The sequence below is a fragment of the Trachypithecus francoisi genome, unplaced genomic scaffold (genome assembly GCF_009764315.1).
Source record: "Trachypithecus francoisi isolate TF-2019V2 unplaced genomic scaffold, Tfra_2.0 Lachesis_group10, whole genome shotgun sequence".
NCBI lineage: Eukaryota > Metazoa > Chordata > Mammalia > Primates > Cercopithecidae > Trachypithecus > Trachypithecus francoisi.
In genome coordinates this window covers 26,643,786-26,667,042 of record NW_022681455.1, presented here as the reverse complement: position 1 = coordinate 26,667,042, position 23,257 = coordinate 26,643,786, and the positions used below count along the sequence as shown (strand labels likewise).

The window sequence follows — 23,257 nt, the reverse complement described above, 5'->3', positions numbered from 1 at the left end:
GATTCCGCTGGAGTAATGAAATTCGTGCAAGGTAAATTTGCCTGGAAGTCTCAGAAGCGAGAGGGGCCGCTTTCGACAACAGATGGGGTTATCATTTCTCTGGGGAGCAAATTCTGCCACCGAACACGTGGTAACGCCAACTACGTCAGAGAAACGCTCGCCCTACCCAAATCGTGCCCAGCCTCGCCTGACCATTTTGGCCGAAGAACGAAGGACCGTTCAGAGATATTAAAGTCTCTATCGTGTTCTTCCCTATTCAGTCATTTGAAATGACTGTATGTGGCTTCAGTTTTAACACTGGAGAGGCTAGGTCTGAACTGTTCATTGGTTTTTCTGGTTTGAGAGTTCGGTACAGAGACGCATGCGCACATCAGCAAAACTCGCACTTGGAACGAAGTAACACCAAGTGTATTTACTACGCAGATAGAACTGCTTGCTCTAAGAGGGCGCTTTTCGGTAGGTTTCCGTAGTGTAGTGGTTATCACGTTCGCTTCACACGCGAAAGGTCCCCGGTTCGAAACCGGGCGGAAACACGGTTTTCTCTCTTCCTACTACGAAATTCTTACATTGTGTATCTTTTAAAGATTTTTCAGGCCATCATAAATTTCCTGTCTTCCTGTCTTACAAGGTCGGGAGAGCGGTGCTTAGGGCGGGCCTCAGAGGCTCACACACGTATCGCCAGGGGGAGAACCGGCTCTCTCCGGCTTGAATTCGGGGCGGCTCCCAGCCTGCAGCCCCGGAAGCGCATCCTCACCTTCCCTCGCCTTCCTGTTCCTGGCAGTGCTGCGCTCCCCTCGTCTTTTCTATCTTGGGGCTGGTGCTGGCCCTGCCCACGCCTAGGGCTCCGGCGCGTTAAGAGCCTCAGCTGGGATTCCCGCTCCCCTCGGACGGCCACGAGACTCGGGTAAGTGCCTCACAGACTTTAGTACACTACCCGGGAAAATGAGGGGCGGGGTGGGGGGTCTCGCCGCCCTCCATATACTTAGGACCCTCCTGCCAGCTGGCCCCGGTCATGATTAAGGGCCTTGGGCCCCGTCAGCCCCGCCTGTCTTCCCGTCTCCAGAGTAATCGCAGCATCTCTCCTGAGCTCCGAGTGTGAATCCCTGGGAAAAGCTGAATCCAGAGGTGGGGTCACAGAGAGCCGCAGGCCCGACAGGGATGAGAAGCCCTAATCGGCGCTCTAGGGCCAATAAAAGAAGGAAAGAAGGGGATTTGAAAGGATTGCTCCCGCAGGTCTGTGGCCTTGAAGAGGTGGTGACTGGCAGGTTCGACTGACCTGCCGTGGGCTCTCCTTTCCTCCCCAATTTACCTTCGAGAAACCCTCGTTGAGGAGACACCCAAGGGCTGAGTCTTCCTCCACTTTGACCTTTCGCTATCCCATCACAAAGAAAAAATGGATCCCAGGCTTAAGAAATGGACCAGCACTTGTTTAGAATCAGGACTTGTTGCATGGTGTTTGGCCTCTTACCCCTGCTTGCCACATGGCTTGTTTACAAGTTAATTGGATTAATCAAACGCTTTTATGAGAAAGTTTTGTTGTGCCACCTGGCAGCCTCGGATGTACCCTCAGAGAGATTTCTTTCTTGGATGTATTACTACTTTTTCTAGGGATTAGCCAAGCCTAGCCTCTCAGATCACATTGCTCCAGGTTCCCTCAAATGACTGATAAGAATGTGATGTGTTTGTTTTTGTTTGTTTTTGAGACAGAGTCTCACTGTGTCTCCCAGGCTGGAGAGTAATGGTGCGATCTCTCTCACTGCAACCTGCACCTCCCTCTACCTCCCGAGTTCAAGCGATTTTTGTGCCTCTGACTCCCGAGCAGCTGGGACTATAGGCATGCAATACCACGTCCGGATAATCTTTGTATTTTAGTTAGAGACGGGGTTTCACCATATTGGCCAGGCTGGTCTCAGACTCCTGACTTCAAGTGATCCGCCTGCTTCGGCCTCCCAAAGTGAGATAACAGGCGTGAGCCACCGCGCCCGACCGAATGTGATATTTTTATGACCACGACAAAAGAAGGGCTGCATTCTTTGGTGGGTCTGCAAAATTAAAAAAAAAAAAAAAGAAATAAAGAAAAGAAAAAAGAAAAGGACAATGTTTAATGAGCTGTTTTCTTTTTACCATTTTCTTAAACAGGCTGCTTGGATAGATGTTGACTTGAAAGGTCCATTCTTTTGTCATCTTGCTGTTTCCCTTAACAAGACAACATCTTGGTTAGCAACATAATATCTTGGTTAGCAAGACAATAAACTTGGGCATGTGCTCAACAGCAATCTGTCTAATACATTTTCATTTAAAATCCCCTCTGTACTACCCAGAAATATAAGCAAGTTATTGTGGTGCCCTGAAAGGGGGCAGAGGTTCCAGGGTCCTGGGAGATGACAAGGATTTATCCTCTTCATCTTTCTCTGATGCCAGTTAGCAGGAATACTTTAGCCTGGAAGCTGAGTGTGCCTCTAACCAACCTTTACAGATGGGTGACTGTCTAGGAGCTTATGGCTCACTCCTTCTCTTTAAACCAGATGCATTCTGGCAAGCTGCAACAGCAAACCTACCATTTTAGACACCCTGCCTTTTCTCATCTTTCCTTTCTACCCCTGCATCTCCCAGTCTCTCTCACTTAACCCCCATGGAAACTCATGCTGCGTCTCTAATACTTTGGAAGATGAAGAACAAACAGGCCCTGGAGAGTGACTGACACCATGTGACCTCTTGCTTCTGTAGCACACAGCATCTTGCCTGTGAATCTTTTTATTTTTTATTGAGACAGAGTCTCGCTCTGTCACCCAGGCTGGAGTGCAGTGGCGCAATCTTGGCTCACTGCAACCTCCGCCTCCCGGGCTCAAGTGATTCTCCTGCCTCAACCTCCCAAGTAGCTGGGACTATAGGCATGTGCCACCACACCCAGCTAATTTTTGTATTTTTAGTAGAGATGGGTTTCACCATGTTGGCCATGCTGGTCTTGAACTCCTGACCTCAAGTGATCCACCTGCCTCCACCTCCCAAAGTGCTGGGATTACAGGCGTGAGCCACTGCTCCCAGCATTGCCTGTGATTTTTTATTGTATTTTAATTACATCCTTTATTCTCTCTTTCCTAAGCTTGGTGTTCATAACTTTCTTCCAGGTCTTCCTTCCAACCCCCCAAAACGATCTTTCCTTAAGAGGCAGGGAAGAAGAGGGGAGCCTTCTGATTTTGGGGTGGGATTGAGGCTAAAACCCAAGTTAGAACTACCTCCCAGAAACGCAGTTCTGTATCCATTGAAAGAGCAAAAAGATGCTGCTAAATATGCCTTGTGTTTGCTAGGGATGAGGTGAAAATGAGTATTGAATGAGGTGGCATTTTGGTCCATGGATTTGCTTGCTATGAAAGAGAAAAAACATGGAAAAATATATTTTGAGAGCTGGGTGAGACCCCCAAATTAATCTAATCCAAGATGCTTCCCTAGTCACTAAATTCTTTTCTTTTCTTTTTTTTTTTAAATAGAGTCTCACTCTATTGCCCAGGCTGGAGTGCAATGGCGCAATCTCGGCTCACTGCAACCTCCGCCTCCCAGGTTCAAGCAATTCTCCTGCCTCAGCATCCTGAGTAGCTGGGATTACAGGCACGTACCACCACCCCTGGCTAATTTTTGTATTTTTTAGTAGAGCCAGGGTTTCACCATGTTGGCCAGGCTGGTCTTGAACTCCTGACCTCGTGATCTGCCCACCTTGGCCTCCCAAAGTTCTGGGATTACAGGCGTGAGCCACCACGCTCTACCCAAGTCACTAAATTCTTACACTGTTCCCTCTTATGTTAGTCCGCTAGGGCTGCCAAAACAAGGTACCACAGGTTGGGTGGCTTAAACAACAAAAATTAATTTTCTTTGACTTCTGGAGGGTAGAAGTCCAAGATCAAGATGTCGGCAGGTTTGGTTTCTTCTGAGGCCTCTCCTTGGCTTGCAGATGGCCGCCTCCCACTACGTCCTTAAATGTGTTCCTCTATGTTGTCTGTATCCTAATCTCCTCTTCCTAGAAGTACACCAGTCATTTGAATTAGGGCCCACCCATAAGACCCTATTTTGCTTTTTATTTCACTATTAGGTTTTTTTTTTTAAGCTATTTCTGCCAGTTAATTTAAACATCACGATCTTTTTCTGAGGATAAAAATGCAAGTCTTCATGCTAACAAAAGGATTGGAAGAAGGATGAAGCAGATGTTCCTTCTCTCCTACAGCAATCTCTTTAAATGAGGAGTGGCCGGGCGCGGTGGCTCAAGCCTGTAATCCCAGCACTTTGGGAGGCCAAGACGGGCGGATCACGAGGTCAGGAGATCGAGACCATCCTGGCTAACACGGTGAAACCCCGTCTCTACTAAAAATACAAAAAAAAAAAAAACTAGCCGGGCGAGGTGGCGGGCGCCTGTAGTCCCAGCTACTCGGAGGCTGAGGTAGGAGAATGGCGTAAACCCGGGAGGCGGAGCTTGCAGTGAGCTGAGATCCGGCCACTGCACTCCAGTCCGGGCGACAGAGCAAGACTCCGCCTCAAAAAATAAAAAATAAAAAATAAATGAGGAGTTAAATTGAGAACATTCATGAGAATTTCAGTCCAGTTCTGTGCAATGAAGAGGAGTGATTCAAAACTTTCACTAACTTGCTCTGTTGTTTGTTAATATAATGTTATTGGAAGAGTTATTTTAACAAAGGGGAATTGTTATATTTCTAAAACTTTTAAATTGTTGCCATGTCTTGGAAAAATAACTTCAGTATCTGTCTTGATAATTTCTTGCCCTGATGATACCACTGAAAGTCATTTCTCTCTGTTTCCAAAAGTTACACAGTTACTAGTAAGATTTATCTGCCAGTTAATGTTCTTTTCTTCCACATGCATGAAGGAGTATTTGTAATGACTTTTATATTTTATCATTAACATTATTTTTTTGAACTCTTAAAATGTGTATTGTTTTTACATTAATAGACTTCCTTTTTTTAGAGCAATTTTTGGTTTACAGAAAATTGAACAGAGCGTTCCCACATACTTCCTTTCCCCCACCTCAGTTTCTCCTAAGTTATTAACAACTTGCACTGGTGTTGTACATTTGTTACAAATGATTAACTAATATTGACAGCTTATTATTAACTAAAATATATAGTTTACATCAGGGTTCACTCACTGTATGAAGTTCTGTGGGTTTTGTCAAATTCATAACATCTACCATTATATAATATATGCCATTACAGTAGCATACAAAAGAGTTTCATTTACCTAAAAATCCCTTCCGTGCCACCTCAGATAATTTCTTCTAAGTTAAAACCACTGTGTGGTGAGAGCTCCTTCCTTTTCGAACCTCCTTGTCCTTTATGGAAATGGTAAGAGCTTTTACCCATCTCTCTGGCCCCTTTTCATTATATGTGTATCTGTCTCCTACATTTGTAAGTTCTGTAGAGAGTCGGTGACCTGGTCTCCTAATCAGCTTCCTAAAGGTGAGTTTCAAGAATTAAATCGTTATTTATATACTCAGATACAGCATCTAGGCAGTGGCCTATTTTTCCTGATTTTATTTTGTCACCTGCTGTATTTTGGCCTTTGACATGTGGAGATAATGGCCCCCCTACTTGGGATGGACTGCAATGGATCTAACTTGAAGAAAACTGAACCCAGGAAAAGAGGTTGTGTGAGCATTCCCACACCAGGAAATGGGCTGAGAAACAATTTTGTAGTGAGATGGAAGGAGAATGGTATGCGGTATCCATTCTTAGGGAAATGTGTGCTAGGCCAAAAGCTCACTCTTTGGTTAAACACTCTCATTCTCTGGTAACATAAAGGTCTCTAAAAATATATGCAGAATATTTGGGATAACCTTATTTATTATTCATTGCCCAAGTTGGGTCACTTTTCAAAGTAAAAGGGAACATTATGAATAATTATACTAGGGCAACAGGTATAAATCAAGTCACCCTACTATTAGACCAAGTGATTTTCACTGGTTCCTTCATTGTAAGAGTAGCTTCTTTTGTTTCCTAAAAATTGTTAAAATGATTCCTTAATGTTGCATTTGAAAGAAAGGGAAAAGGACAAAAATTAGCAATAAATTTATGTAATGGCAAGGATTTCTTCAGAAGAGAGCAGGTCAGGTGTAGTTAGATCAGTAGAACTGTATGTCTCAGTGGCACCATTACTTTTTTATTTTATTTTTTTTTGAGATAGACTCGCTCTGTCCCCCAGGCTGGAGTGCAGTGGCACGATCTCGGCTCACTGCATCCTCCGCCTCCCGGTTTCAAGCGATTCTCAGGTGGATCACCTGAGGTCAGGAGTTTGAGACCAGCCTGGCCAACATGGTGAAACCCCATCTCTAATAAAAATACAAAAATTAGCTGGGTGTGATGGTGGGCACCTGTAATCCCAGCTACCCGGGAGGCTGAGGCAGGAGAATTGCTTCAACTAGGGAGACAGAGGTTGCAGTGAGATGAGATCGCACCACTGCACTCCAGCCTGGGTGACAGAGGGAGACTCTGAGACTCCGTCTAAAAAAACAAAACAAAACAAACAAAATCAAAACTGGAGCAATTTGGAGACAAGATTAAAAAACTAATAATAACATTGTAGAATGGGGCCACTCACAAGGTTACAGAATTTCCCAGAAAATGTTTTCAAGGGTGGGGCAGAAGGTATGATAGACAAAAGCTTTAAAAAAGTCACACAGTGCCTGTGAATGCCAGCCCTAGGCCTAAGTCCTAATTACCCAAACTCAAACTCTTTTCTATTTCCTACCTGTGTGGCTATCAATCTGTGCTCTGGGCTACCCACATTTTTTAGTATTTTTATTAATTCTTGAGCAGGCACATACAATTTTTCTGTGTAAGACATAGATAATACTCCACCCATGTGCTTCCCCTACAGCTTAAAGAAGAGAACGCAACATCCCCCATCTCTGGACTAACCTACATGCCTTCTCCAACCACATCCCTTTCCCAACTCCCAAGAGATAACCACTGGCCAATTTTTATTTATCCCTTTTTTTTTTTTAAGTTTTGCTATATGTTTGTGGCCTCAACATGTCATAGTTTTACATGTGTAAATGGATCTATAGTGTACATATTCTTCTGCAACTTCCTATTTTTGTTTGTCATTATAGTCTTGAGATTGATCCTCGTTTTTGAACCTAGCTGTAATGTATTTGTTTCTGCTGCTGAATAGAATTCCCTTTTATAGATACTACCAAAATATATATATCCCTTCTACTATTGAAGGACATTTGGGTGATTTACAGGTTTTTGAAATTACAGTGTTGCTGGAAACATTCTTGTGGAGATCTCCTGTCCACACCTCCAAGAATCCCTCTAAGTAAACACCTAGACGTAAAATTGCTTTGCATAATACCACTGTTTCCAGAGTGCTTTACAAATAACCACTGTTTCCTGAAGCAAATACACTAATTTGCACACACACACAGCAGTACATAAGGGTTTTGATTGCTCCCTATCAGTTGAGTCCTTGATATTGTCAGATAACTTGGTTTTCCTCAGTTTGATAGATATGAAATGTTACATCCTATGCTTTTCATATGTACTTCTTATCTATTTTTAGGTGCTTATTCCTCACTCATGCTTCCAAGAAGTATCTGTTAACATTTTTTGCCATAGTTTTAAAATTTTCATTTTGTCTTTTTCTCATGGATCTGTAGGAATGCTTTATGTATTCAGGATTCTAACATTTTGTCCATTATATGTGTTACACATATCTTTGCCGAGCTGGTAACTTATTGTTTTACTTTTACTATGCTATCTTTTTTGATATACACAAATTATTAACAATATAGTCAAATTTGATTTTTAATATTTACATTGGTCAGTCTTTCCCTTTATGGTTTACACTTTTTGTGTCTTGTTAAAGACATCTTTCCAGGAGCAGTGTGAGGAGGACAGAAACACCCACCAGGACTGCTCAAGCTGCCTGCCAACACTGCTGCCACCATGCCGAAGAGAAAGGCAAAAGGAGATGCTAAAGGTGATAAAGCAAAGGTGAAGGATGAGCCACAGAGGAGATCAGCACGGTTATCTGCTAAACCAGCTCCTCCAAAACCAGAGCCCAGGCCTAAAAAAGCCTCTGCAAAGAAGGGAGAGAAGCTTCCCAAAGGGAGAAAGGGGAAAGCAGATGCTGGCAAAGATGGGAACAACCCTGCAAAAAACCGAGATGCCTCTACACTGCAGTCCCAGAAAGCAGAAGGCACTGGGGATGCCAAGTGAAATGTACATTTTTGATAGCTCTGTCTTATAGTGATTCTACTGTTTGAAATACTATTTTTTTAAATCAAGTTTTATAAAACCGTAGAATTTTGGCTCTCTTTTTTAAGTTATGTTGTTAGCACACAGGACACTTCCTTGTTGTCTTTTGTGGAAAGGGCAAATACCACTAATAGGGTGTATCTCAGAAACTGAATTGAAATAGGGGAAAATAGGATTTTCTGTCCTGTTTGAAGATAGTTCTTGATTCCCTTGATTCCCAGAAGAGAGTCTCTGACATTCACATGTCAGCCACTTTGGCAGAGAAGCCTTACAGTGTGGGGAACCAAAACTTCGTGTCTCCTCTTTCCCTGATGCCATCAGCATAGACTTGACTTCCTTAAACCAAGAGTCTTGATGTGGCCTTGGCAACCCTAAAATCAACTGTGTTAGGTAACAAAACTCAGGCTTTCTGTTGATGACATTGAGATGGTGTCACTCAAAAGAGCCAAGATTCCTGTTTTCAGTTTGTGGATCCATCCTGCTGGTTTTACTTTATTCCCTTCATGTCAAAGTGGGCCTGTGAAAAGCTCATACAGGCCTCATGGGAAGTGTCCACCCTTTCTGAAAATCAGTCTTGTTCAAAACAGCAGCAACCTATGTTGTTAACTTTTACAGTGACTTTTAGAGGAAGGAGTTTGGAAATTGTAAAATGTTATAGATTGTTGCCTATTTCCTGCTGAAAGTAAATGTTTTTAAAAAGTATCATATAAAGCTGAACACAAGTTGGTTTGGGGGGAGTTCTTTTCCAACCCAAAGTCATAAATATATTCTTTACTGCCTTGTAGAAATTTTATACTTTTGCCTTTCACATTTGTCTTTAGTCTGTCCTGAACTGATTTTTGTGAAAATTATGAGTTAGAAATTCAATTTAACATTTTTCATATTTCAAAGTGGTTGTCTCTGCACTATTTACTGAAAAGTTCATCTTTTCCCCAGTGATTTGTAACACTGCCTCTTTCATAAATTAAATTTTTGTGTACGTGTGTGGGTCTTTTGATGGTTTCTATTCTGACTGACATCAATTTGTCTAATCTTATAGCAGTACAATACAGTCCTGATTATTGCAACTTTAGGAAAAGGTCTGATAAAAACCAAGATGCCTCCACATTTTGTCATAATTTTAGCCAATTTCACCTCTGTCTCCAATATCACCACAAAATTTTTCTTCCTTGGAGTGTCTTGGCTATTCTTAGCCAACTGTTCCTCCATGTTACTTGTAGAATTAGATCAACAATTTGTAAATCAAACAAACCCAAGAACATTGAAATTTTGATTGGATTTGTATTGAATTTATAGATTAATCTGGTAAGCCATGTCATCTTTACAATGTTGTCTTCCAATACATGAATATGGTTCAGCTCTCCATTTACTTAGGCCTTTGAAATATCTTTCAATAAAGTTTATAATTTTCTCCATAAAGGTCTTCTTGTTAATATTTCCTAGAAACTTTATGCTTTTTAACACTACTTTCTATGGCATATTTTTAGTTCTTACATTTTCTGGTTTTAGCTAATGTTGATTTCAATTTTTGTATCCAGCAACCTTGCTACCTTTCATTCTTGTATCTGCATATTCTTGTGGGTTTTTTGTTTTTTACATAGACAACCATATATTCTGTGTATATAAACAATTTTGTTTCTTTTTAGTCCTTACACCTGTAATTTCTTTTTCTAATGCTCAGTGTAGTCTAGGTGTTGGTGTCTGCTTTTTTTTTTTTTTTCTTCCAACCAGAGTCTCACTCTGTCTCCCAGGCTGGAGTGCAGTGATGCAATCTCCACTGGCCGCAACCTCTGCCTCCCGGGTTCAAGCGATTCTTCTGCCTCACCTTCCAAATACGTGGGACTGCAGGCGTGCACCACCACACCCGACTAATGTTTGTATTTTTAGTTAGTAGAGACGGAGTTTCACCATGTTGGCCATGCTGGTTTCGAACTCCTGACCTCAGGTGATCCACCCGCCTCAGCCTCCCAAAGTGCTGAGATTACAGACGTGTGCCACCACACCCAGCCGTGTCTCTCCTTTCTTTTCTTTTTTTTTTTTTTGAAATGGAGTCTCACTCTGTCACCCAGGCTGGAGTGCAGTGACGCGATCTCTGCTCACTGCAACCTCCGCCCCCGATCCTCCTGCCTCAGCCTCCCGAGTAGCTGGTATTACAGGCACCTACCACCAGGCCTGGCTAATTTTTTTATTATTATTATTTTTATTTTGTATTTTTAGAAGAGACGGGTTTTTGCCATATTGGTCAGGCTGGTCTCGACCTCCTGGCCTCAAGTAATCAGCCCGCCTCGGCCTCCCAAAGTGCTGGGATTACAGGCATGAGCCGCCATGCCCGGTGCCATTAGAGTTTTGAGCAAAGAAATGGCACAGTCTAAGGTGTTTCATATATGCGTGTGTGTGTATGGCTGCTGCGTGAGCAATAGACGGTAAGCTGTCACAGCAATCTAGGCAAAACATGTTGATGATTTGTACCTGTTATGGAACCGTGAAGAGGTCTGAGAGAGTTGGCAGTAAATAATGCCAAGTTTGGATGATTGCTTAGCCTTTCTAAGCCACAGTTTCCTCAGTAGCAAAGCAAGAACTAATATCTATTTTGCAAGGTTTTGAAAAGAATTAGAGATACTTTATGTAAATGACTAATATTGCAATTTACTAATATGCATAAAGCTCTTGGAGATTTGAAAAAAAATTAATATTTCCAAGAATCTTACATCGCCACTGCAAAACGGGAGGAAAAAAGATGATTCGATTACTCCACAAAACGGAGGCCCAGGACACTCCATATGGAGCCTTACTAAAACCAATAAGTAGCATATATAGTAAAATTGGAATTACGTAATAGCATTTTTTTCCTTTGTAATAGTGAATTGCTGGCATTTCTACTTTGTCATGCTGTATTACCATCCTTCATCTGCTCAACTATTCCCACTCCATTTTATTTGTTAAACAACAAACACTTATCTGCACTTTATGCCTGACAACAGATTAGGATCCATGCACCATATTGCACCATATCTATGCAAGGATAAAAGAAATATTCCCTGTTCTCAGCTCAAAGTTGAATGAGAGCCGGGTGCAGTGGCTCACACCTGTAATCTCAGCACTTTGGGAGGCCAAGGCAGGCAGATCATTTGAGGTCAAGAGTTCGAAACCAGTCTGACCAACATAGTGAAACCCTGTCTCCTACTACAAATACCAAAATATTAGCCAGGCATGGTGGCGCATCCCTGTAGTCCCAGCTACTCAGGAGGCTGAGGCAGCAGAATTGCTTGAACCGGGGAGGCGGAGGTTGCAGTGAGCCGAGATGGCGCCACTGCACTCCAGCCTGGGCCACAGAGTGAAACTCCATCTCAAAAAAACAAAACAAAACAAAACAAAACGTTGAATGAGATAGAGAGACAGGTCACCATACAGTAATGTGCTCTCTGTTATAACACAGCAAGAGACCCAAACCCCGACGCCAGGGAATGAAGAGGCCTTAGGGAGGACTTCCTGTAGTATGTTGACACATGACCAATAAAATGAAAACAGAAAGGAGCTGGTCAAGCAAGGAGTGGGAAAAAGGCTTCCAGTAAGAATAATAACGTTTACAAAGATGTTAAGAGAATATGGTGCATAGATGTTTACTTTTATTCTTTTTCCCCCTCTTGCTGTCATCTTAGGTGCACAGATGTTCAATAAATTATTGTTGGATCAAAAAATAATTAAGATGAATAACCAAATTATATCAGGTTTCTGACTATAATAAAAGAGATTAAGTGTTGTTTGCCCAACTGCCCAGTGATTTATATGAATAATTTTATTTCAAAAACCCTATGAGCTGAGTAGCATTGTTCTCATTTAACTTTACATTTAGACAAACATAAATTTAGACATATATCAGCCTGAGTGATCTAGAGTATTTTGTTTGTTTTGTTTTGTTTTGTTTTGTTTTTTTGAGACGGAGTTTCACTCTTGTCGCCCAAGCTGGAGTGCAATGGCGCGATCTCAGCTCACTGCAACCTCCGCCTCCCGGGTTCAAGGGATTCTCTTGCCTCAGCCTCCCGCGTAGCTGGAATTACAGGCGCCTGCCACCGTGCCCGGCTAATTTTTTGTGTTGGTTTTAGTAGAGACAGGGTTTCACCGTGTTTGCCAGGCTGGTCTCGAATTCCTGACCTCGTGATCCGCCCGCCTTGGCCTCCCAAAGTGCTGGGATTACAGGCGTGAGCCACCACGTCCGGCCTAGAGCTTTTAATAACCAAATTTCTCACCCTCACATCTGAGGCACTGAGCATGGAAGAGTTGGAAAGAAGAGGAAGGGAAACTTATTTTTCTGTATCCGTCCTTGCACCACTACCTTCTTTTCTCAGTAGTAGTTGTGTTACAGGAAAGGGGCCCCGATCCAGACCCCAAGGGAGGGTTCTTGGCTTTCACGAAAGAAAGAATTCAGGGTGAGTGCGCAGTGCAAAGTAAGAGCAAGTTTATTTTATTTTATTTTTTTTTTGAGACGGAGTCTTGCTCTTTCGCCCGGGCTGGAGTGCAGTGGCCGGATCTCAGCTCACTGCAAGCTCCGCCTCCCGGGTTTTACGCCATTCTCCTGCCTCAGCCTCCGGAGTAGCTGGGACTACAGGCGCCTGCCACCTCGCCCGGCTAGTTTTTTGTATTTTTAGTAGAGACGGGGTTTCACCCTGTTAGCCAGGATGGTCTCGATCTCCTGACCTCGTGATCCGCCCGTCTCGGCCTCCCAAAGTGCTGGGATTACAGGCTTGAGCCACCGCGCCCGGCCGTAAGAGCAAGTTTAATAAAAAAGTTAAGTAGTGAAAGTACAGCTACTCCATAGACAGAGTAGGGTGTTCCTGAAACACTGAGGAACGCGTCCACCCTAGGTACAATACTTACATATATGGGGAGATGTGCTCTGCTACAAGGGTTTGTGATAAAGGATTAATTTTCTTATTATATTTTGTGAGAACCGATAATATTATATTTAAAGCAAAATTTCGAATACCTTTGTTCTCCAGATGTGGGGACATCTGGAAACTCCCAAGTCTGGGTCTGTTTACTAAACATTATTAATTTGTTTCCTTAACCATAAACATCTAGAGGCTAGGAATGCCTGACTTTCTGGGAATGCAGCCCAGCGAAAGTTCCAGCCTCGTTTTCCTAGCCCTCACTCAAAATGGAGTCGCTCTGGTTCGAATGCCTCTGACAGAGATCCTGGTAAAATGTACCTCCTCGGTTGCAGTGAGCCGTGATCGCACCCCTGAACTCCATCCGGCCTGGGAGATAGAGACTCCGTTTCAAAAAAAAAGAAAAGAAAAGAGAAGAAAAAATACCTCCCGCTTCTCTCAAAACTCGCCAATGGCTTCCAGCCTGAGTCATCAACATGGCCTGAGGAGCCCTACTTGGTGTACCCAAGAGCGCGGCCCAAGCGCCGCGACGCCCCGCCCCTCTGGCCGGCTCTGCTCTGGGACGCACTTCCGACACCCTCGAGGCCTGGGAGGTCAGCGACTCTCGGTGTCGCCTGGCGGGGCCGGCTCTGGTTGGCTCACTGATTCCCAGTTGGGTAGGGGAGGCTTGACTGAGCTCCCACCCGGAATTTCACCTTAGACCTTTAAAGACCTTGTTCCGGCCTCAGGAGCCAGCGCTAACCCCTAGTCCTCATTAGTGGAGTTGCGGCGGAAGGGGATGGCAGGCACCCGACAGTGGTCTCCTCAAAGATGGCGAATTTCTGCGGGGATTCATCTTTTAGCTCCCAGGGAGCCCTCTGGCCCCAGCAGGAAGCCCATGGAGCCCTTTTCAAAAATTGTATTTTTGAAAAATTAAAAAAATACACAGGACTTCAAAGAAAGCCAATTATACTACAAAACAGTTATCAAACGATTAAAATAATTTCAGAGTAATGTGTGTTTCTCATTAAGGCATTAAATATTAAACTTCAAGACCCGTCTTATGACTGCTGTAATTTTGAAACAGTTGTCTTGGGTATTTGTAACAACTGTATTATATTGTATACAGAAATATGTGATTTTTCTTGGTGACAGAGTCACAGTTACTTCTCTTTCAATTGTATTGGCAAGTGAAAGATATGTTAAATTTCAGTTAGAATAGACTAGAATCAGAAATAATCAGAACACAGTGTCTATGGTAAGAGTAAGGAACAGTTCATGCAACTTTTGTTTCTGTTACTTATGTATGACTGACGATGTACACTAAACTTCAAATTGTAGGTTACTACCAAAAAAATGAAAGCTACTGCCACTAGGCCCAAGTTCTGGGTGACAAACCACGTCTGTTTACCTAGGCAGCCCCAGGGCAAAACAGGGGATCAGAAAGGAGCACACTAATGGAGAAAACAGGGAGCCTTTGCATTTTTGTTGCTTTTCAAGAAAGAGTTTAACTTTTAACAACTTGTAACCATTGTTATTGCAACTTTATTCCTATTCCAGATGAAAAACTTTGTGCGCTGAGGTTCCCTTTCCAAAAGGCCCATCTATTTACTAAACAGCTCCTAGGTTATGAGATCTATGGTCAGCTCAAGAGTCCTTCATTTTTTCGGGGATATCAGCCTGTGACTTGATCTTACCTTCCTCCCTCCAACTGCAGTAACCTCTCTCGCCTTGTCCGTAGTTTCCCTTCCGCTGTCTCAGTTACCCTCTTCAACCGTGGTCCAAAATATTAAATGAAACTTCCAGAAATAAAAAATGCGTAAGTTTCAAATAACTCACCTTTCTCAGTAGCGTCATGAAATCTCCCACCCGCCCGAGGATCATCCCTTTGTCCAGAGTATCCACGGGGTATGCGCTCCCCACACGTTAGTCACTTAGTACTCATCCTGGTTATCAGATCGAAAAAACATAGTATACTATGGTACTATCCGAGGTTTCAGGCATTCACTGGGTGTCTTGGACTGATAAGGAAAGAATACTGTACATATTGGGTTAAAAATGAAGAAACTCAGCCACAACGAGGGTCCGTTTTAAGACCGAGGTCTAACTATATTACAAATTAATGCTAACATCCCCCCAAAATTCTATCTATCTATCTATCTATCTATCTATCTATCTATCTACCTACCTATCTACCTATCTTTCTACACGCATATATATGTATTCGTGTAATTCAGTCCAGTCAAGGACTAACAGAATGCTCGCCTTCAGTTCCTAGGCTTCCCAGATAAATATTTCAAATCCTCTCTCCAAACTTGGGCCCAAACAAAACATTTTCAAAAGTAACCTGATCTGACGCTGGTGCACGTAAAGGGGAGTAATTGAATCACCTTTTCGGCGACATACTTAGGGAAGCTGATGTGAGACGAAGAATAGAGAAAACTGTTTGATTTAGCAGTGCTTGGTTTCACCTGCCTTGGTTTTCAGTGTTCAGTTTCTTTGAAAAAAGGAAAAAGAAATTAAAGAAGTTTGTAAAGAAACGTCCTCACTCTCCTTTTTCTTCTCAGATTTCCAGGTAGTTATCAATAGTTCTATCCCTGGGTCAGTAGGTTAAGTATTTGACTAGTGTGTCTGATGCCTGGAAGGTTTTACACACTTTGAAAACTGATGGATGCTACCCCATTAACCATTTCAGGATTTTGTTTGACAAATAAAAGAGAATTTAACTTCAGCAGTCAGCAAACCTTAGAATTTGGGGACCGAGATGGGGAAGGGGGCAGATATGGGAAGACGAAGGCGCGGGGGGAGGTAACAGAAATCTCTTACAAACAACTAGGGAGAGCTACAAACAAGACTTCCGTAGGTTTGGGGATGTAGCTCAGTGGTAGAGCGCATGCTTCGCATGTATGAGGCCCCGGGTTCGATCCCCGGCATCTCCAAGTCCTTTTATCCTATCTGCCCAATACTATTAGAAACTGTATTTCAAAATGTTAAATAATTATATTTTGTATCCTCCACTTCTTTAACTTTTTATGGCGTTCTTTTAGCCACTATATGTAGAATTGTATATGGAGTACGGGGGAACAAGGTTGCTTTGAGCTATTTTGAACTATGTGAAACAAATCGAATTGAGAACACAGGAAAACCTGCCCAATGGAGAGATGACAAAAGAGGAGCAACCTGGAAAGTTGCCCGGAAACCATTAATGAGCCCTATTTGTGGTATATGGTTTGCCTTTAGGGCAAAAATAATCTTGGCTTGAGAACACGGAAAGGGGAGGGAGGACGGGCTATTGTTAGTCCTGTGCGTCATAGGATGATAAAAATAGGACAAATATCGGGAGAAGGATGAATCTCAGCTAGCTCAGCACGGGTGAATTTGATTGCTCTAGTGCACCGTTCTCCCGTAGGGGAATAACGAAAACGAAAACATTCCGAAACACTGATGAAATTCTTAATACAGTTTTTAAAGTCCCTTAGACGTAGGTGGCCGGTTAGCTCAGTTGGTTAGAGCGTGGTGCTAATAACGCCAAGGTCGCGGGTTCGATCCCCGTACGGGCCAGAGTTCTTTTCTTCCGTCATGGAACTTACACAAAGATAAGGAAAAACCAATTGTTTGAAGACTGTTACTACAGGAAAGACTGTGCTAACCTCTACAACTAACACTTTGCCAGAAGTCCAAACATTTGTAGTAAGTTCAGAGGCCCTGTTTTCTTAACTCATGGTGCTCAAAATGTTTGCTCATGAGAAGCAGAAAAGCAGCAGGATATTTTAGGAGATTTAAATTCAATATAGGGCAAAACAATGGCACCAATTTGTTTAGTGCTCCAACACTGTCCTTGAAATAGTCTGAAAACAGATAAATCTTCAGATACTGAAATGCGGGGCAAGTGTGAGAAGGCAGTGTTCATTATCTCTGATTGCCCAGTTAAGGAAAGCTCAACATTCACACATCAAGACAGAAATTTCATTCCGAGAGAAACATTTTCTTGTTACTTTGATTTCCCAAGAAAGGACTAAGCCCCTTTCCAAAAATCTACCTTTTCCACATCAGCAACCTGGACCCTTTGGTCCAGGTTGGCCAACTCCAGGAATAACAGTTCAGTCCACTTCTTGATGTATTTAACATTCCCCGTTCCTTGTACAACGAATGTACTCTGTTTATTTACGACCTCACAGCTGTATATCCTGTCGAGTGAATTTTCACGTGTTTTACTATTTTCTATGGAAAATGCTGATCTCAAGTTCCGAGCTCCACGTGGGCTTTGTTAGCCCCATACCTGTGGGTGAGCTCCAGCGCTTGTCAAAAACGAAACTTATTGGGCCTCGCCTCCAGATACTTTGACTAAGATTTGAGAGGGAACCCAGATTTCTGCGTTTGAAACAAACGCCACAGTTGTTTCTTTTAGAAAGGATGGGTCAAGACCCCTTTGAGATAACAGTCCTTAGGATTGGATTGAGGGACAATTCTGAGAGTCTCGTTGACCTGATAATTTTTTAAATAAAGTTAATTAAAGGTATTATAAATCATAGTTGCATATAGCTACACGTATTTTTTAAAAATTTAGTAAATATTAAATACATTTAAAATGGATTACGTTCAGGCGGCTCGTTGGTCTAGGGGTATGATTCTCGCTTAGGGTGCGAGAGGTCCCGGGTTCAAATCCCGGACGAGCCCAGGTTTTGTTCCTTGCTTTTGAATCTGGCTGCCTTCACCCAACCTTAGTTTCTAAGTTAAAACTTTCCAGTTAGAAGTGCCGGTAATCGTGGCATCGATATGCATTCAAACCCAACAAGTGAGTTGCGATCTCTAGTTAAGGACTTTTTTTTTTTTTTTTTGGCTTCTCTTTAGTTTCCCATCCGCTCTACAGAGACTTTTGCAAGGGCAAACGTTTCCGGATCTTCTAGAAGTTCCGACTCCACGATTGTGTTCATGTGAAATACGTTAGAAATAAAATGGCCACATCTTAATTCAATGCTGCTTATTATTGATTCATTACATCAAAGGATGGATTTAAATGGGAAGATTAAGAGTCAACGTGTTAGGAACCTTTGAGTTATTTCGACTTTCCTCGTTGCTATAGCGTCAAGTACTACCCTGTCATACATATCAGGGTTCTACTTTCTTCTGAGAAGGAGCATTTTTTCTCTCCTCTTGGAGCGTACCGTTGGTATACTCATTAAGTAGATTTTTTTTTTTTTTTAATCTATTGTGCTGAATCTACTTTTGCGGTTGGTGGTAAACACAACATAACAAAAATCACTGAATCCTATAGTAGTGGTTGTCAGATTCTTTATATTAAAATATAATTGCAACCCTGCCCCATTTTCTGTGTGTGCCTTGATTATGAAGGGCAACAAATGAGAAAACATACGAGTCCAGCAAAGGTGAGAGAACGCCGCAGACATTTTCTTGAGGGCCATATCCACATAGCTTGGCAGGAGGGGCAAGAATTGATGGGTTATGAGGACAAGAGAGGAACGCCTCACTGGACCACGGAGAGGGTCCAAGATATTGTTTGGGCTCGAGGACCTAAGGTCCTTGGGACTATGCTTGGAGCCACATTGGTAACCGGGTCTGGAGTTTTGGGTGTGCCAGTGCAGGCGTCACTCTGGTAAGCATCCAATGACACTGACTTTTAGGTTCTGGAAATATTCTGTGGTCTATCAACACAAATTGGTGAGAATGGGGAAAAGAGGGAAGATGTAGAGAAAGTGAGTGGAATGCATGCTAATGATTCAGATAATGTTTACGTCCTTTGAGTTTCATTTCATCTTACCTATAAAATCAACATAAACATAAAATCCAGAATCCCAACTGTACAAAAGAAGTTATGTATGCTCTTAGTAGGTTGGAGAAGACCTAGTGTCTCAGGAGCCCGGCTAGCTCAGTCGGTAGAGCATGAGACTCTTAATCTCAGGGTCGTGGGTTCGAGCCCCACGTTGGGCGCTTTGTTTTAATTCATTCTCAAAAGTTTTCAGTTTCTTCATTACTATCCAAAAAAAGGGCATTACTAAAGCTCATCTACCCTGGAAGAATGGAATTGTGTGATCGTGGTGACCATTTTAGCCTTACTGACTTGACTGACATATTCCAGCCTTCTCTGAAATTCTAGCTGAACTTAGTCTCAGCGCTCCCTGGTGTGGATACACTTTTCTCTAGCCTAGAGGCTTTGTAAAACCAGAGATACTTAAACATAGGTTATGTAGGTCGGTGGTAGGGCATGAGCTCTTGTATATTTAACAAGTTCCTGGGCTGATTCTGAAGCACAAATCCCAGCAAAAAAGGTTTAGGAGGCAGGAAGAAGGATCCATGACCATGAGTCAAAAAAAGCATACCATACACCTTTGATTTCAAAAGCCCAGTTAGCCACATACTTTCCTTTCACTTCACTAACATAGTTCTCATCTCTTCAGGTCTCAGGGCAATATAAAGAAAATGCTCTAGCTCAGGTATCCAAGACTGGCTGTACATGTGAATCACCTGAGGCACTTTTAAAATTTTAGATTCCTGGGCCCTAACTCAGACTCACAGGATCTGAATCTCCAATGGTTTAGAAACCATTGTTTTATAAGGTCCTTTTTTTATTTTATGATACATATAGCAAGTTGGCTGCCTATTCAGTCTAGAATTCCACAGGAAATCAACGCCTTATGGAAAACACCACCATCTTTCTGTAATAGATGTAAGGTATTAGCTTTTTGGGTTGAGAAACTTGATGTTACATGTTTTCCTGCCATTCCCAGTTCAGGGAAACTCCAGAAGGATGAGCTTCTGATTAATACATGTTTCATACATAAATGAAACGTACTTATCCATTCATTCATTACACACGTTTATTGAGAACCATAGGTGTTAGGCATTGTTTTGGGTATTTGAGATCCATGAGTGAACAAAACTAAGATTCCTGCCCCTCACATTCTATGGAGGGAGGCAAACAATAAGTATTAAGTGTAAAAGTAACAAATAAAAAGGTAAGAAGAAAAAAAAGTCAGCTACGTAGGATGTTAGAATGTAATTGGAAGCGCTAGGAATGCTGTGGTGCATGTTGCAGTATTGGCTAGGGTAGTAGAGCTGGGTCTCATGGAGGTGACATTTGAGCAAAGACGGTCAAAAAATATTATCAAAAAGAGTTCCTAGACCGGGCGTGGTGGCTCACGCCTGTGATCTCAGCACTTTGGGAGGCCGAGGCCGGTGGATCACTTGAGGTCAACAGTTCCAGACCAGGCTGGCCAACACGGTGAAACACCGTCTCTACTAAAAATACAAAAATTAGCCGGGCCTGGTGGTGCACGCCTGTAATCCCAGCTACTCTGGACGCTGAGGCAGGAGAATGGCTTGAACCCGGGAGGCGGAGGTTGCGGTGAGCCGAGATGGCGCCACTGCACTCCAGCCTGGGCCACAAGAGCGAAACTCCGTCTCAAAAATAAAAATAAAAGCATTAAAATAGGCCGGGCGCGGTGGTTCACGCCTGTAATTCCCAGCACTTTGGGAGGCTGAGGTAGGCAGATCACCTGAGGTCGGGTGTTGGAGACCAGCCCGACCAACATGGCGAAACTCCGTCTCTACTAAAAATACAAAAACCGGGTGTGGTGGCGCATGCCTGTAATCCCAGCTACTTGGGAGGCTGAGGCAGGAGAATTGCTTGAACCTGGGAGGCGGAGGTTGCGGTGAGCCGAGATCGCGCCATTGCACTCCAGCCTGGGCAACAGGAGCGAAACTCCGTCTCAAAAATAAAACAAAATAAATAAAAATAAAAGAGTTCTAGCTGGGCGTGTGGCTCAGGCCTGTAATCCCAGCACTTTGGGAGGTCGAGGTGGGAGGATCACTTTGGATCACGAGTTAGAGACCAGCCTGGCCAACACGGTGAAACCCCGTATCTACTAAAAATACAAAAATTAGCCGGGTGTGATGGTGTGTGCCTGTAATCCCAGTTACTCAGGAGGCTGAGGAAGGAGAAACGCTTGAGCCCAGGAGGCGGAGGTTGCAGTGGGCGGAGATCTCACCACTGCTCTCCAGCCTGGGAGACAGAGTGAGTCTCAAAAAAGAAAGTTTCTAAGTAGAGGAATCAAGTAGAGCCTAAGGCAAAAGCAGTCTGGTTTACTATAGAAACACAGCAGGCGGGCCAGTGTGGCTGCAGCAGTATGAGAGAAGAATGGTGGGAAGGAAGTCAAAAAGATATGGAGCCTTCCGGGCTTTAAGGACTTTAGATTTAACTGAGAGATGGGAAGTCTGTGAAGGTTCTGAACAGAAGAGTAACAGTGTTGTGGGAAGTCAGGGACCCCGAACGGAGAGACTGGCTGAAGCCGCGGCAGAAGAACATAAATTGTGAAGATTTCATGGACATTTATTAGTTCCCCAAATTAATACTTTTATAATTTCTTACGCCTGTCTTTACTGTAATCTCTGAACATAAATTGTGAAGATTTCATGGACACTTATCACTTCCCCAATCAATACCCTTGTGTTTTCCTATGCCTGTCTTTACTTTAATCTCTTAATCCCGTCATCTTCTTTGTAAGCTGAGGAGGATGAAGGTCGCCTCAGGACCCTGTGATTGTGTCAACTGCACACATTGTTTGTAGAGCATGTGTGTTTGAACAATATGAAATCTGGGCACCTTTAAAAAAGAACAGGATAACAGCGATGTTCAGGGAACAAAAGACGTAGCTTTGAACTGGCCGCTGGTGAGTCGAACGGAACAGAGCTATATTTCTCCTCTTTCATAAGCAAATAGGAGAAATATCGCTGAATTCTTTTTCTCAGCAAGGAACATCCCTGAGAAAGAGAATGCACCCTGAGGGTAGGTCTATAAACGGCCCCTTTAGAAGCGTGCGGTCTTTTATGGTCGAAGCCGAAGGGATGAAATAAGCCCCGGTCTCCTGTAGCGTTCCCAGGCTTATTAGGAGGAGGAAAATTCCCGCCTAATAAATTTTGGTCAGACAGGTTGTCTGCTCTCAAACCCGGTTTCCTGATAAGATGTTATCAACGACAATGCGTGCCCGAAACTTCATTAGCAATTTTAATTTCGCCCTGTCCTGTGGTCCTGTGATGTCGCCCTGCCTCCATTTGCCTTGTGATATTTTATTACCTTGTGAAGTATGTGATCTCCGTGACCCACACCCTATTCGTACACTCCCTCCCCTTTTGAAAATCGCTAATAAAAATTTGCTGGTTTTACAGCTCGGGGAACATCACGGAAACTGCCGACATGTGATGTCTCCCCCGTACAGCCAGCTTTAAATTTCTCTCTCTCGTGCTCTTTCCCTTTATTTCTCAGCCCAGCCGAGACACTTAGGAAATAGAAAACAATCCACGTTAAACTTCGGGAGCGGGTTCTCCCGATATAACAGAATCTAACTTACCTTTTAAAAAGATAATTTTAACTGTTATGTTGAGAAAAGACCTTAGGGGGACACTGATAGAAACAAGGAAACCAATTAAGAGACTCCTGGTGACAAAAAGTATTAAGAAAGATCAGAGTGCTAGCAGGGAAAGAGAAGTGGGTCTCTCTGGAAGGCTGAATCAGTAAGATTTCCTGGTAGATTTGAATGGGAGTGAGGAGAATAGTCAAGGATAACTTTAGGTCAGAACACCAACCTATATATCCATACCAATGAATAAAAGTGTTAAGTGGCCCAGTGCATTTTTTAAAATTGCCCTCAAACTTGGAAAGACTGAATTCACATATAGTGTTCTCTATTTAATCAGAGCAAAAGGGGTTCAATGATAACAAGAGTTATATCACTGTGAAGACTTGATATATCAGGTCTGCAGCCCACTGCATCTGTAAGGAGCGCCAGAACATGGATATTGCATTGAGAGAATGCTCACCTCCGAGCACGCTGGAGACACGATGACAAATTACCACTGTCTGTCCTCTGCCATCCAACCCTTTCTTCTTCTTCTTCTCCTTCTCTTCTTCTTCTTCTCCTCCCTCCTCCTCCTCCTTCTTCTTCTTCTCTTCTTCTCTTCTTTCTTCTTCTTTCTTCTTCTTCTTCTTCTTCTTCTTCTTCTTCTTTTTCTTCTTCTTCTTCTTCTTCTCTTCTTCTTCTCTTCTTCTTCTTCTTCTTCTTCTTCTTCTTCTTCTTCTCTTCTCTTCTTTTCTTCTTCTTCTTCTTCTTCTTC

At 43.0% G+C, this 23,257-nt stretch overlaps 1 protein-coding gene and 5 non-coding genes across 8 annotated transcripts; all 6 read left to right on the top strand.

The window, feature by feature from the left end:
- The first annotated feature begins 16 nt into the window (after positions 1 to 16).
- Positions 17 to 9,679, top strand: HMGN4 (high mobility group nucleosomal binding domain 4). Of its 3 annotated transcripts, none has more exons than XR_004439164.1 (3): positions 17 to 31; positions 585 to 904; positions 7,873 to 9,679. XR_004439164.1 is itself a non-coding variant. In XM_033219548.1 (2 exons), the coding sequence occupies exon 2, from the start codon at positions 7,953 to 7,955 to the stop codon at positions 8,223 to 8,225; it is 273 nt and encodes a 90-aa protein (XP_033075439.1). In that variant the 5' UTR covers positions 375 to 904; positions 7,873 to 7,952; the 3' UTR covers positions 8,226 to 9,679. The 3 variants fall into 3 exon arrangements, 1 of the variants encoding a protein (XP_033075439.1); XR_004439163.1 differs by lacking the exon at positions 17 to 31 and adding an exon at positions 317 to 456; XM_033219548.1 differs by lacking the exon at positions 17 to 31 and having other exon boundaries at positions 375 to 904.
- Positions 461 to 533, top strand: TRNAV-CAC. The gene has a single exon. It is a non-coding gene; the product is annotated as a tRNA-Val (tRNA).
- Positions 9,680 to 15,996: 6,317 nt separating the features above from the next.
- Positions 15,997 to 16,068, top strand: TRNAA-CGC. The gene has a single exon. It is a non-coding gene; the product is annotated as a tRNA-Ala (tRNA).
- Positions 16,069 to 16,616: 548 nt separating this feature from the next.
- On the top strand, positions 16,617 to 16,690 carry TRNAI-AAU. Its single transcript has one exon. It is a non-coding gene; the product is annotated as a tRNA-Ile (tRNA).
- Positions 16,691 to 17,734: 1,044 nt separating this feature from the next.
- On the top strand, positions 17,735 to 17,806 carry TRNAP-AGG. The gene has a single exon. It is a non-coding gene; the product is annotated as a tRNA-Pro (tRNA).
- A 1,199-nt stretch (positions 17,807 to 19,005) lies between these two features.
- On the top strand, positions 19,006 to 19,078 carry TRNAK-CUU. Its single transcript has one exon. It is a non-coding gene; the product is annotated as a tRNA-Lys (tRNA).
- Positions 19,079 to 23,257: the final 4,179 nt, after the last annotated feature.

Bases quoted from the DNA above. Each gene is read 5' to 3' on its own strand.
- HMGN4 (XM_033219548.1), top strand. From the start codon at position 7,953: ATGCCGAAGAGAAAGGCAAAAGGAGATGCTAAAGGTGATAAAGCAAAG.